At 49.4% G+C, this 14,158-nt stretch overlaps 1 protein-coding gene across 1 annotated transcript in view; it reads right to left on the bottom strand.

Annotated features, from left to right (window-relative positions):
- Positions 1–1,948: 1,948 nt before the first annotated feature.
- SLC22A15 (solute carrier family 22 member 15) overlaps positions 1,949–14,158 on the bottom strand; it is a 20,830-nt gene continuing 8,620 nt past the window's right edge. The window contains exons 3-8 of the mRNA XM_023746861.1: positions 13,059–13,271; positions 8,914–9,046; positions 7,893–8,057; positions 5,425–5,554; positions 2,789–3,004; positions 1,949–2,015 (exon numbers count right to left, since the gene is read on the bottom strand). Of these exons, the coding sequence (XP_023602629.1) occupies positions 1,949–2,015; positions 2,789–3,004; positions 5,425–5,554; positions 7,893–8,057; positions 8,914–9,046; positions 13,059–13,271 (924 nt within the window). The remainder of the gene's footprint in view (positions 2,016–2,788; positions 3,005–5,424; positions 5,555–7,892; positions 8,058–8,913; positions 9,047–13,058; positions 13,272–14,158) is intronic.

Here is a 14,158-nt window from a genome sequence, read left to right on the forward strand (position 1 = left end):
GCGAGCCACAGTTTGCCGACCACCGCCTTAGACAAAGTCTAATGAGCTGCGGCTCTGATGAGATCAAAGAGAAAGGGAAAGCTTTCTTCTCATCCCTGCCAAAGCACGGAGCGGCCCAAGTGCCCAGGGCAACAAAGACTGGGCGAGAGTAACAAGGAGAAGGTGGGAGGTGGGGGAGAGAGAGAGGGGGAGGGAGGACCTGCAGCTGGACTGCCTGGTGCTCACGCCTCTCTGGCCAGTGAGCCTGGGCAGCAGCTACTTCCGTGACTTCTTACTGGGCAGAGCTGTCACGCGTGTACTAAGGGCCACGAGCAGTGTGGTAGCCAGGACCTCACAGGTAAGGACGCAAGGTGCCACCGAGCTGTCTGTTTCCCTTGACCCCTCGCACTTTGCCCGAACAGAGGACACGAGCTGGGAGATGTGGACATGAAGGGAAGCTTTCAGAGCCAAACCTGACCGCACAGCACAGGAGCTACTAACTCGGAGTCCTACCTGCTCTCAAGTCAATTTGGACCCATGCAGTTTTCTGAAATATTTTAAAATCCTTTCTACCTGCCGTAGAGACCCTGCCCTTCCACGATGCTGCTCCTAACGTGCTGTCGGTGCTCGTGCGTGTCTGCTCTGCATGGAAAACAGAAATCCCCAGGAAGGACTCCCAGCCAGGGAAGCCCACGCCCATCTAAACCAACCTGCGATGGTAGCAACCAGGGCGTGAGTGAGCAGAGCCAGCTCAGGACACCGGAGTAATTTAGTTACCAGCTGGGGGTGACAGAGAGGGGAGGACGTGGGCAAGGAAGGCCTCGGCCCCAAGGCGGACTCGCTCGCTTGTTTCCTTGACGGCAGAGCCGGTCACTGGGATAAGTGACGGCAGTGTTTAAAATCATTGCAATCCTTGTTATGGGCCCCGAACAAAATTTAGAATGCTTGCACAATCGTTAACAGTATATTCAGGGCGCCAAGCAACCGTTCAAAAAGGCACCACTGAGGGAGGTAAGCCCAGAAACAGATGCTAACACTGGGAGTAATCACAGGGGGCGGTCTTTAATGGCGGGGACCACAGGAAGGATCCAGAGCTTTCCAGCACCTTCCGGGAGAACCAGTGTGTGCCAGGACACATCTCTGTTATTGTGGATTTTACAATTCTGAGCCCGGGGGAGAGCATTTCATTTGCGAACAGTCCCTTTGGTTGTGTAAGACATGATATAAGCAGGGACGTGCCCCCCGGGCTCTAAGTCCAGTCTGTTGGTTTTTTCACCTGTTTATGCTTTATCCCCCGAAGGCCAGAACCCCAAAGTTAATACGCCTCGAAAAAATAAAACATTAAAGACAAGACGTAAGTACTCCCCAAGAAGTAGGGGCTCCTTCGAGGCGGAGGGCTGGCCTGTCCATGACACACACACAGGGAGAGCGTGTGAAGCCCAAGGCACCTGCCTGTGCTTTGTGAGTAGTTGCAACAGGGAGCATCTCAGACTAGCAGCTGCGTTGTCAGGCTGCGCTGTTGATGGTCCCCGTCATCTCCACACCTCCGCACTCGTGTCCTTCGTGCAATGTGCCAAGCATCTGTGCCCGCCACCGGCACCGGGAGGGAGGGGCGGTCGGTGTGACCGGCCCTGACCACGCAGGTGGCGGCCAGTGCTAGGGGAGCCAGTAAAGAGAATCCTGATGTAGAAAAACATCTCCACAGCTTCTTATTCCCGATCCTCCCGTTCCCTTTAGCTTTGGACCCATGATCGCGTTCCTATAAAACGATTCTTCTTTATCCCCATGATTGCAGCCTTCATGGTCAACACGTACAGACCACAGCACACAGTCCTCCGGGCCCGTAAACCTGATGTTGACACCCAGCGCTGGACCAGATAACATCTATGGCACCAGCAGAATGCACACCGTTACACACGCCACACGCCGCACGCACTGCCCACCCGCTCCTCCCCTCGCCACAACTTCTTTAAACGGAGCCGCCCTGAACCTTCACTGCCATGTACACTGATGCTGAGAGCACGCTGACAGGTGGGCTGGAATAAACCAAACTTGAAGATCAGCTTCAGGGAGGCCGACCCCTTCATTCACTGATCTGCACGGGGGGTGCTGAGTCCCGCACTCCACACTCCCAGGGTCCCACTTGTCCAGCGGATAGTGACAGGCCACCCGTGAGCAAGTGGCAATGCCACACAGGGTGCAACCCAACCACAATGTGCCATCCCACCGCTCGATGCCAAAACCAAAGCCTATTAGAAACACTTCCATGTTTCTGCTATGCTTGCTTGCTTTCCTTCTTTAAAAAATTGATTTCAGAGAGAGGAAGGGAGAGAAGAGAGAGAAACATTGGTTGGCTGCCTCCCGCACGTGCCCCGACTGGGGATCGGACCTGCAGCCAAGGTATGTGCCCCGACTGGGGATCAAACCGCCACCTTTTGGTGTATAGGATGGTGCTCCAACCAACGGAGCCACACTGGGCGGGCCGGTGTTCTGTTTTGTTCGTTTTTTGGCAGGGCGACCAATATTGGCGTCAAATGTCTCAGGAGCAAAGATGTGCTTCTGCCATCAAGGTCGGTAAACCTGCCTTCACCATCCTTTCCTCCTTGAGGGGGAGGGTGTGAAACAGAGGCCAAGGCCAGGCATTCGGGGAGGGGGCCTTGTGTCTGTGAAAATAACTTCGTGCTGGCAAAAGAGGTAAAACGTATGTCACCCTGAAGGGCCCGATTCCCAACAGACCCTTGGCAGCGGGAGCTGGAGATCAACGCCCCCCCCCCCCCCACCCCACACACACACACTTGGCTACAGTTACCAGATGAACATCAGGGTCAGCGTGTGCCCCAGGAGCACCCGGTGCCGGAACAGGTCCAGGAAACTCCCCGACGCCTTGCAGCCCCTGTTGGCCGGCTGAGTGAGTGAGAACGTGCACTTGAGCTTGCGGTTCCTCTTGGCGATGAGGTACAGAGCCCCCTCCGCCTCGCTCAGTCGACCCTGGGAGTATAACCAACGAGGTGATTCAGGAATGAATCTGAAAGAGACGTCATGAAAGGCTGTATATTCACACGGGCACACGTGACAGGGCGGAGGCAGCTCACCCAGGCTGCGCTCGATTCCCTCACCACCGCTGACTCCACCGCAGGCCTAAAGCCGACGCTCCCAGACACAGGGAAGACAGGGCGGGCGACTCAACAGCTGCCCGGGCTGAGCGGTGATCTACTCTATGAACGGGAACTTAGACACCGCTTCCCAAATAGCAGTGACACCGGTAAACGGTGTGCGGTCACGTTTAAGACCATTTAATATGAATGGCAAGGTCAGACGATAGCACTAAATACTACCAATGCTTCCTGAAGCACGGGTCAGAGTTATGGCCCTAAATCACAGCCAGGTGTTGTTAGAACAACACTGTGGAGATAGTAGGCGTTTTCAGTTCTTGAAAAGCCCCATAAAGAAGATAAAAATCTTTATTATCTCATCAGAGAAAATAAATTCGTACAAAGTGTTTTAAAGGTGGTGATATGTGGTCATGAAGGCAGAGATTATTTGAAGGCCACACATAAAAGTTAAACAGGGTTTATCACTATTCAGTTACTTTTGAGCATTTACTGCTTCAAAAAATTCAAAGCATCTGAGGACATTTCCTGAATCCCCCCAAGATCTTATGAAACAAAAGTGACTTCCTTATTAAGTTCCAGTTACAAAACAGCAGTTCCTTTCTACTACAGCACAACGTACTGGACATCGATATCGCCACTGCTATCTTCCAACAGTTTTAAGACCCATATACATATGTAATTTCAGAGAGGAAGGGAGAGAGAGATACATCAATGATGAGAGAGAATCATTGACTGGCTGCCTCCGGCACGCCCCACACTGGGACCCACAACCTCAACATGTGCCCTGACTGGGAATCGAACCATGACCTTCCGGTTCATAGGTCGACCCTCAACCACTGAGCCACGCTGGCTGGGCATGTATGTCTTCTCCTCCCAGTTCTGCACACACCCCTAGAGGACTTTTCAAAGACAAAACGGTGGCAGGAGCACAAAGCCTTGTTTACTAAACACAACATCAAGTACCTCTGGATCTAATGTGACCTGATTGGCCTAAAATGAAACGTGTGTAAATCACATTGGCTACTGAAGGTGCCTGTCAGTAAGGGGAGTGAATTGGCAACAGACGCCACAGAATTCAGAGCTTCCTGGACAGCCAGTCCGTCAATGGCCATCTATGGAGCCTTCTCATTCTGACCCCAGGGTAGCAGGTGCAGAGAGGAAAGACTATGGAAAGGAAGGCAGGGTCCTTCCTAGGAGCTCTGCTACTGGGGAGGGAATATTCATGTACAACATTGAACTGTCAACAAAAGCGGGACCTGGGGCCTTCTACAAGATCCTGAAAAATCCCTCTACCTCCGTCCGCATTACCACTTGGTTATTATTACTTACACACAAGTAAATGATCAAGTAAAATATTGTTCTGTTGGGCGTTACGTGTGCCGATCATCCGTCAGATCAGCTGGCCCTGGGCACAGGTGAGGTGCTATGTACGCTGCCTGATTAAGTCTTTAGTAAATAGGCCACTTTAAATAGAGGTCAACTATTTCTACTCTATTCATTTCCGTACTTGCTTTTGAACCTGAATAAAGAGCTGCTAGGTTAAAGATCTAGGTGAGTGAAAATTCTACCACAGCTATCCCTCACTGCCTGCCACGGAAGAGAGCTGGGACCATGGCCTGAACATCGCATTTAGCCCAAAGGTTTTGATGATTACAATGAGAGTCTGACTCCTCCAGAGAAACCCTTTCCTTTCAGAAGCCCCTGAACACTTCTGGGGAAGCAGCTGAGGCTGGTGGCTGGCCTTTACGTCGAGAGCACCAAGGTAACACTGTGGGTGAGTCGCTCGTAAACCCTGCCCTGACCGGGGCTCGTCCGTTTACTCTGCGGAGCCCATGCACCTTAGCTAAGGATTCCTCCCGTAGCTGAGAATTTTCCCGCATCCACACGCACAGACCCTGAAATGATACTCATCTGTATGGTGAATAGTTGACATTATATATATTACTATGAATAGGTCTTTTATATAAAAAATAGATTTTTTAAAAATCCTACTCTGTCGCACACCCAGCCCACGCTGTGATCCAGCCGGAAGATCTTTAAGTTTGAGGCATCAGGTTAAAAAGAAATTGGACCCCGATGCCATCATTTGAAGGCTAAGATGCAGTTTTTGGAGAGGTTACTTTAAACGAGGGATACCTGCATTCTGAATTAATGTAAGCATCTCTCTTCCCAGAAGCTGCCAAGCATGGGAGCGCTTGCAGAACTTAGTTCTTCACCCGGAGTCAGTGCAGGCGAATTCCTGCAAGGGAATAACGCTGCTCACTGACCCGCATCCTCTGAAGGCATTCCTTCTGCTTACTGAGCCTAAACTCCGCGAGAGGGAACTACTTACAGAGATAAGAGAAAGACGGCTGTCCCCTGCAGGTTCACCAGCACGGCCAGGCTCCTCCAGGAGCGGATGAAGTACCCCAGCAGGGCGCACTGGGCGATGCCGACCGCGAAGAAGAGGCCGCCGATCGACCCTGGTTCAGGGAAGAGAGACCTGTGACTGGGGAGGCCCGGTCTGCAGACCATTCCCAACCCAAGTCATAGAGCCAGCTCCTTCCTCGTGAGATGTCAGCGGGAAAGAGAAACCTACACAAATATCGAGCCTCAGACGATAAACTGGAAGGGAGGCCAGCAACCGAGTGAAAAGGGGGGAAGGACAGATGAAAAATACACACCCCACGTGGTCCAGGCGGATTTGAAGGCTGTGCCTGTTGGACGGGCACGCGCCTGATCCGTGGCCGAGGCTTGGAAACATTGTTTGCTGTATGACCGGGAGGGGTTTAGGTCATGAGATTAGTGCAATACTGGGACTTCATTTCGTCACAGACGCTACCCCTGGAATCCTTATCTTAAATCACAACCTACCTCCCAATTCTCCCTTTTGCCCTCCCCGACTTAATTTATCACCATCAGATATGACACTTCATATTTATTTTCTTGTCTATCTCTCCCAAGTAGAATATAAGCGCCATGAAGCATGGATTATTGTCAGCACACTAATAGGGGAAAAAACCAACCACGGGATTGTTAAGAAACTCGTATTTTTTAAAAGAAATGCTGGGTGGGTATTAAACCCACCGGCTTGTCCAATATACTTGCAAAGTCTATTCCTCTGTCATGCTTTCCATACCTGCTATTGCTGACAGTACCAGAAGTAGCTACTATTTATATAATAGCTACAATTTATTGAGCAGTAAGCCTTTTGCATATATTGCCCTAGACCACAGGGACCATCATTAGCCATCTATGGAGTGAGGACAGAGCTCAGACGGTTAGATGCTGTAGGTGGCAGGGTGGGGACCCGAACCCGGTCAGTCTGACTGGTGAGACTGCATTGCCTACGTTTCTCTCCCCCATCGCCCTTCTAGGGAAAGGTGAGCTTCTGTGAGCATCCCAAAGCAATGGGCTTTGTTGAAGTTGTTACAAAAAATCTCTACAAAAATCCTGTAAAACAAATGTTTTATTCTGTTCGTAGATTATCAAGCTGTAACTAAAAATAACGACACGTATACTGTGGGCCCTGGTGAGGCAAAGGGGAACCAAAGGGAGAGCCGATGCTCAGTGTTCAGAACATGTGGCCCGATAAGCAGGGGAATGGGCGAGTGTGATTTCCCTGGAAACGCAAGATAATCGATAGCTATTACAGGTTCATTACGGCGCATCCGAGAGCACCTGGTTCCCAAGAATGAGGCCTCTGTCACTCGGATCGGTTCCGAGTGCCAGCATCCACTGACGACAGTGTCGGCAGAAAGAGGTGGCCACAGGATGAGACCTTTTCTTCACTGTACTTACGATTTTCTGAAATGACCTCAAATCTGTTCTGCCCCTCCTGATGAAAACATAAGCTCCAGCCCTAGCTGGTTTAGCTCGTCAGCCTGCGGACTGAAGGGTCCCAGGTTCGATTCCGGTCAAGGGCACGTACTTCGGTTGCAGACTTGACCGCTGGCCCTGGTCAGGCGCATGAGGGAGGCAACCGATCAACGTGTCTCTCTCACATCGATGTTTCTCTCTCTCTCTGTCTCTCTCTCTCCCTTCCACTCTCTCTAAAATCAATGGAAAAATACCCTTGGAGGAGGATTAACAACAACAACAAAAAGGATGTTTTAGGTTTATACTTACACTTTCTTGTAACTACTTTACTTAGCATTTTGGACGTACTGCAAACAGTATTTTGTAATCAAGCGTAATTTTCCAATTATTTTTTTACTGTGAACAATGAGGCCACTTCCAATCCATCCCATTGCTGAGCACTCAGGTTTTCCCCACCCTCTTGCCGGTCAATAGCCGATCTGCAGCCGCAGTGGCGTGCACGAGGGACTGCTGGAGAGAAACCAGCTGGGACCTGAGGGCCAAGGACAGAACCCTGGGGACGGCCCAGATCTCAAAAGAGCTCCAGGTGCCCTGGGTGCGGGTCAGTGGGCGGGCTTTCGGGAACTCTCTCACACTCGCTCTAATTCCACTGCTCTAATTCTACTGTGAATTTGGCAACGCTCTGGTTCCACTGTTGCAATGGAACAGAAATAATCCGAATGATCCGGCAGCGAGGGGGCAGTGAATGCCCTTCAGGGAAACCGACCCTTTCCCAACAATCTGGAGGCACTCTGTGAGGGGGGGCCGAGCTCGCCCGCCGTCTGTGAGGCCGACTTTCTACAGTGGAATTCAAGTGACTCATTCACGGTCAGGGCTGCAAATCTAACGGCTGGACAGAGCACTTCAAGTCCAAGTGCATCCTTACACTCCAGGGTTAAACGGGTTCCCTGCAGTTGTCAGAAGCCGCTCACCACCTCCACATCCGCGTGGACCCAGCAGTACCTGCGAGTGCCCAGTAGGCGGCGCCCACACATTCGTTCAGCAGGACAAAGGCCACCAGGGACATCCCTCCATTCATCACGCCCACCAGGAAGCGGGTCGTCACGAAGAACTCGTATGAGGGCGAAAACCCATTCGCAATAGCAAATAAGATGTCGAGCGCAAGACCTAGAGAGAGAGGAACAGCATTCAGTGACCACAGACGAAACTGCACCTGGTGGGAGGAAACAATCCTATTCATTCGTTTGCAAATGTAAACCTGTGCACGCTGCAATTTTCTGACGGTTTGTTTTAAAAAAGGTTTCTCTTACAAACCATAAACAAAAACTGAGGTTTTCTTTCTTTGTCACAGGTTGATTTCTGTCGATCAAAAATGCTGGTAATTTTTTTAAAATTCTGTTTCAGCCCTAGTTGGTTTGGCTCAGTGGATAGAGCGTTGGCCTGTGGACTGAAGGGTCCCAGGTTCAATTCCAGTCAAGGGCATATGCCCAGGTTACAGGCTTGATCCCCAGTAGCGGGTGTGCAGGAGGCAGCCAATCAATGATTCTCTATGATTCTCTCTCATCATTCATGTTTCCATCTCTCTCTCCCTCTCTCTCTTCCTCTCTGAAATATATATATATATATATATATATATATATATATATATATATCCCTAGCTCATACTCAGCTTGTCAAGAGAGCTATGCTGAGTCCTGTAGAGCCCATTCAAAATGAACCAACAACACAAGATAGAAGGAAGTGGGCCTAGAAGACTGTCTCAATCATTGCTCTCTTTAGGGACACGGCATAAATGAGAATTGGGGGGTGACAGAAAGCACCATCATCTCTGAAAAGCTTCCAATGCAAATATCTGGCCTTTGCCATCTATGCTGGCCGCTGAAAACCTTGGCCGGAATCCATGCTGGCTGCCGCTCGGCCTCTTGCCAGTGTAATGAAAAACAGTTCCTCACCCACATGGCCATTCCCCGGAACCTCGGGGAAATGTGTCCTCATTGGGTTCACGAACACTCCAGTGGGTTACCTGTGAGGTAGACCTTTTTCCTCCCGAAGCGATCGGAAAGCTGCCCGAAAGAGATCACGCCCACAAACACGCCGCTGAAGAAGAAGGAGCTGGCCGCGCTGACTTTGTACGATCTGTTGGCAATCAGAAACCACTGGAGGAAGGAAGAACAAGAGAGACATTCAGGTCACCGAAAAGATGGGTGGACGGAGTTAGCTACTAAAAAAACAAACGTACAACGAAACTTGTGCACCCGAACTTCTCTACTGCGTTAGCCACGGTGAGCCATCTTGTGAGTGCCACAGCCACTCCCAGCTTGTCAGTATATCGAGGCTGTGGGGCTCGAACACAGCAGCTTCCCCACGCCCGGCTGCCTGCAGGACCCCGGGCACTCGGCACCACTGGGTGGGGGCTGTTCTGGGAAATATTCAGAAGAATCCTGATAACAATTCCAACGCCACTCCATTCCCTCACTGTCCTGTGTTACCCCCCAAAATATTCCCAGTTGGGGCCAGGAAAAATCTCACTTCGGGAGAAAACCAGGGGCTCAGAGGCCTCCTGTGATTAGGAAGAACTCGGACAGGGTGTTTCAGGAACAATTTCATGGTGATTAACTAACTTGCTTCATCTCAGTGCAGTTGTCACTCGGAATTACCACTTAATGGGTGAAGTGTGCAGTCTAGAACAGTCAGAAGCACAGGCGTAGGGAAGCAAGACATTTAAAAAATTAGCCCCTCAAGCAATTATTGCAGTCAATTTTTCAATAGTTTTACTATTCTGTCTTTTGACCCCAGGGTATGACTTGGGAAAATATATTAATCTCAAGATAATAATCAGTCAATTTCGGTTGTTACATCTACAATGATATTGAAGATTCCAGCCTGACTCTTTTTGGTTGCAAACATTAATTAAGCATGATAATTGCATGTCTCCGTGATATTTGGTCCTTTCTCAATGAGTCAGAGCTCGGGGAGTAATGTGAATACGGCAGACAGCAATTTGCTACATCAATTCACCCCAATGGCTATTAGCTCATTTTAAAATAGTCAAGACTCCTAAATTAGAGGGGTTTTTTTTTGCATTAATACCAAGTTAATCATATCTACATAACCTTTTATTCACCCTTCCCCAAACCCTCCATGAATAACTCCTGCAAGGCCTGACCTGAATGTAATAAGGTGAGAGTTTTAAATAAGCTGACAAACAAAATAGAACCAGAGGCAGGGATCCATGGAACAGACTGACAGATGTCAGAGGGGAGGGGGAGAGGGATTGGATGAAAGAAGGTGAAGAGAGCAGCCAAAGAACATATATGCACAGCCCAGCCCACGGACACAGACGACAGTGTGGTGAAGGCCAGGGGAGGGGGAGGGTGGGGGCTGGGTGAGGTGGGCAAAGGAGGGGAGGGATGAAGAATATCCGTAATAGTGTCAACAATAAAAAAATAAAATAAATAAATAATAAGTAAATAAATATAAAATGAGTACTCTTAACGCCATCTCAAACTATAGAGTTCTCCAGGCTCTATCTGGATAATTACTTTTAAAAGTTCCTACAAGACTTTATACTCACTTTTTTAATTCTAATTTTATAGCAAATAATTTCAGGAAGCAGCATAGATTCTCTGTGTGCCACAGGTTGTGCATTAAGGATATTTACCAACGTAATGACAAGTTTGGTCCCAGCTTCCATACGGCCACTCTGGGGATTTTGAGGAGCAGCTGAAACACCGGAGAGGTCACCAGAATGGAGTGAACGCTAAGAAAGCGGGCGGGGGCTGGGTTTGGGACTGCACTGCAGTAAAGGTGAACTGGACGGAGTGGCTCTGTGGCCACGGCCCGGCCCTGCTGGCCCTGCTGCTAGGGATCACCGTTCTCATTACTCTTCCCTCTGCCACCATTTCTCCGCCACCGTATCTCTGCCAGCTCCGGCATTTCTGGTGGCGGCGGCAGGAAACTCGGGAGCCACCCATCCCACCTCCTGGAACCACTCCAGGACTTGCAACGCCACCCAATTAGGGCTCCGGCGTCCAAGGCAGAGCTAGAGTGTGTGGACACACGTGTCATTCACGCACTGGGAGTGGGGATGGCGCATGGAGGGGGGGCACCTCACCTGTACGTGGAAATAAAATAAATGACTTGGGGAAACGTGAGATTCTGCACTGAAATGCAAAGCAGACGAGCTCTCCTTGGATCCGCCTGAATACACTCCGAGTGGAGACGGGGCGATGCTGCTACCACATGGGCGGCCGCTGCTGGGATCTGAACACCCAGGCGGCCCCTGAGCGGCACAGAGTCAGCGTTCATTTTATTTCATTCTCCTTTGTTATTTTTTGCTATTTCAGGAAACCTGTACGTTTATTTGGGCTTGACAACTTTTTTTCTAAGTTGTACTTTTACTGTTTTTTTCTTTCATTACAGTATGGCTGGCATAAAATATGTTAGTCCAGGTGGACAACACAGTGATTCGACGTTTATACGCCTCACGACGTGATCATCACCGTAAGTCTAGTGAGCACCTCTCTGCAGTTACTGCGGAATTACTGACTGCATTCCCTATGCTGCACACGGCATCCCCATGACTTATTACTTCATAGCAGGAAGCTGGTACCTCTTAAGTCCCTTCCCCTCTTGACCCATCCTCCCAGCCCCCTCCTCTCTGGTAACCATCAGTCTGTTCTCTGCATCTGTGAGTCTGTTTCTGTTTTGTTTGTCCGTTTGTTTTGTTCTTTGCATTCCAAGTATAAGTGAAATCATACGGTACCTGTCTTTGTCTTATTTCACTTAGCATAATACTCTTTAGGTCCATCTATGTTGCCACAAATGGCAAGATTTCATTATTTTTATGGCTAAGCAGTATTCCTTTGCGTGTATATGTGTGTGCGTATGAACAACTCTACACATATAAATTCGACAACTTAGATGAAATGGACCAATTCCTTGACAAGCCCAACTGCTATAACTCACAATGCAAAACAGAGCATTTAAATAGCCCTGTAGTTATTAAGAAAATTGAATTCATAATTTTAAAACTCCACAAGAAGAAATCTACAGGTCGAAATGATTTCAATGAAGAATTCTACCAAATGTTTAAAAAACTGACACCAATTCTACACAGTCTCTTCCAGAAAATAGAAACCCTTCTTAATGCATTTTATGAAGCTAGTATTACCCTGATACGAAAACCAGACAAAGATAGTACAAGAAAACAACAGGCCAATATTCATCATGAATATAGAAGCCAAAATCCTTAGCAAAATATTAACAAATAGAATTCATCAATATATGAAAATAATTATATGCCATCCAGAGATTCAAGGCTGGTTCTATATTTGAAAATTAATTAGTATAATCCACCATGCTAGAAGCTAAGGAAGAAAAATCACACGATCGTTACAATTAATGTAGAAAATGGTGAATTGATGTGTAGGACAAAATTCAATACACAATGATAAAAACTAAAAAAAAAATTGAATGGGGGGAGGGACTTCCAGGATGGCGGTGAGCAAACGGATAGCTGTGGGAAGCAGGCAAAGGACACGATATTTTAGCATTTTAACAACCAGTACGGGTGCTTTCCAGCTGAGCAGGAGCCCGGCCGGTCTCGTCCCAGGGTTTCTGTCCACCAAGCTGTCCAGCCTCAGCGTACTTCCCTCTGGCTGGCTCAGGAGGGCCTGTCCTTGTAAGAACCACCTGAGCCAGCAAAACCCCACTTGAACCTAAGGCTTCCTGCCCACACCAGGGGGCACGTTTGTACTTGAGGTTGTACAGTCAAGGTGCCCCGCAAGGCCTACACACGGGACTGGACTTCAACATGAACCATGGACGCTGCCGATGGGTCATCCCATTTCTCGCTACTTTGTTAATTTCTGTGTTTTACTTCACCTTTCCAAAGGGCACTAGCATCAAAGTACAGCTCTTTTGGAGTTGATAGCTTACTAACTTGGTAAGACTCGTGCTTCTCCCATTTGTAGAAGGAAGGAAAAAGAATATGCTTTCCTAGAACAGCCTCCTTTAACTCTCAAATTCACTAGACAGTTTCCTGAAGATGTGGCTGAAATTTAAATCAACAAGACAAAAAAGTGGTTCCGTTTGGACAAGGAGACGCCGTGGCTTAGCGATCACCATGGCCGGGTTCTGTTCCACTGCTCCCCGCCCCGGGCTCACCTCGGAGGCGATGGAGGTGAAGCTGCCGCTGAAGTGCACGTGCTTGCGCACCTCGCTGCCGTTGGCCTTCAGGAGCCAGTCCCCCAGCGCCAGGTCCTCACCCGCCCACTGGCTGCCGTGGCTCTGGTTCGGCAGGAGCTCGGCCAGGTCCCAGCGGTAGGAGGGCGTGGCCCCCACGAGCGCGATGAGGACGGCCTCCGTGGCCACGTAGAGCTGGGGGAGCAAACACACAAAACCACCGATGCAGGGAACGCCCTCCATAAGCTCACAGAGCTGGAGACGTCTGTTTCTGGCTTTTGTGGGTTTATGAGGCACAGAAACGGGACACAGGAGAAACGAAGGAGAAAGGCGTTAAGAGGGAGCTTCGAGATGGACTCCTGACCGGCCATCAGCAGCCCCACTTGTCAAGCACCTGCCCCTTTTCCACGAGGACCCTGCACATCGCTGGCTCACCCGTGGGAGGAGGGGAAACATCACCTGCTGATCTAAAGACTAACATGCCCACTCCCCTCCTCCACACTGTAGCCTCAGTTCAGACAGCAGTCACCAGCGGCCAGGAGTCTCTTGGCCTTGAATTCACGATCTAAACATGAGGACTTTTTGTGGCATAGTTAGATGTCTCCGAAAACAGTGTACACACACACACACACACACACACACACACACCATAAGCAAGAGTGCTTTGTTAAAGCAGGTAAGCATAATATGTACTTGACTAAGTTATATTTTAAAATATAGCATAAAAACTTACAATACAATTTAAAGAAATTCTAAATTCCAGGAATAGATACCCCCTTATAACCTTTGGCTGGACTTAACCAGTTTAATCTGCACATAGCTGTTTTCCCTCCACCACCCTTCACAAGGTTTCCGCTGCCCACCCCATGCACACGTGTGCGCACACACGCACCCCAACTGAACACAAGGCCATGGCTTCATGCCACCAGGAGGATCAGTGACACGCAGCTCTTCTATGCCGTGCAGCCTCCATAAAACGGCGCCAGCCTGTCTTCTCGGACACGTGGGGCCATGCTTGGTTTTGCTAAGGTCCGGGAGTCAGGCGGCAGGAGCTCTGACACTGTGTGATACACGCCATGGAA

This window comes from Myotis lucifugus, unplaced genomic scaffold (genome assembly GCF_000147115.1).
Source record: "Myotis lucifugus unplaced genomic scaffold, Myoluc2.0 scaffold_744, whole genome shotgun sequence".
NCBI classification, from domain to species: domain Eukaryota; kingdom Metazoa; phylum Chordata; class Mammalia; order Chiroptera; family Vespertilionidae; genus Myotis; species Myotis lucifugus.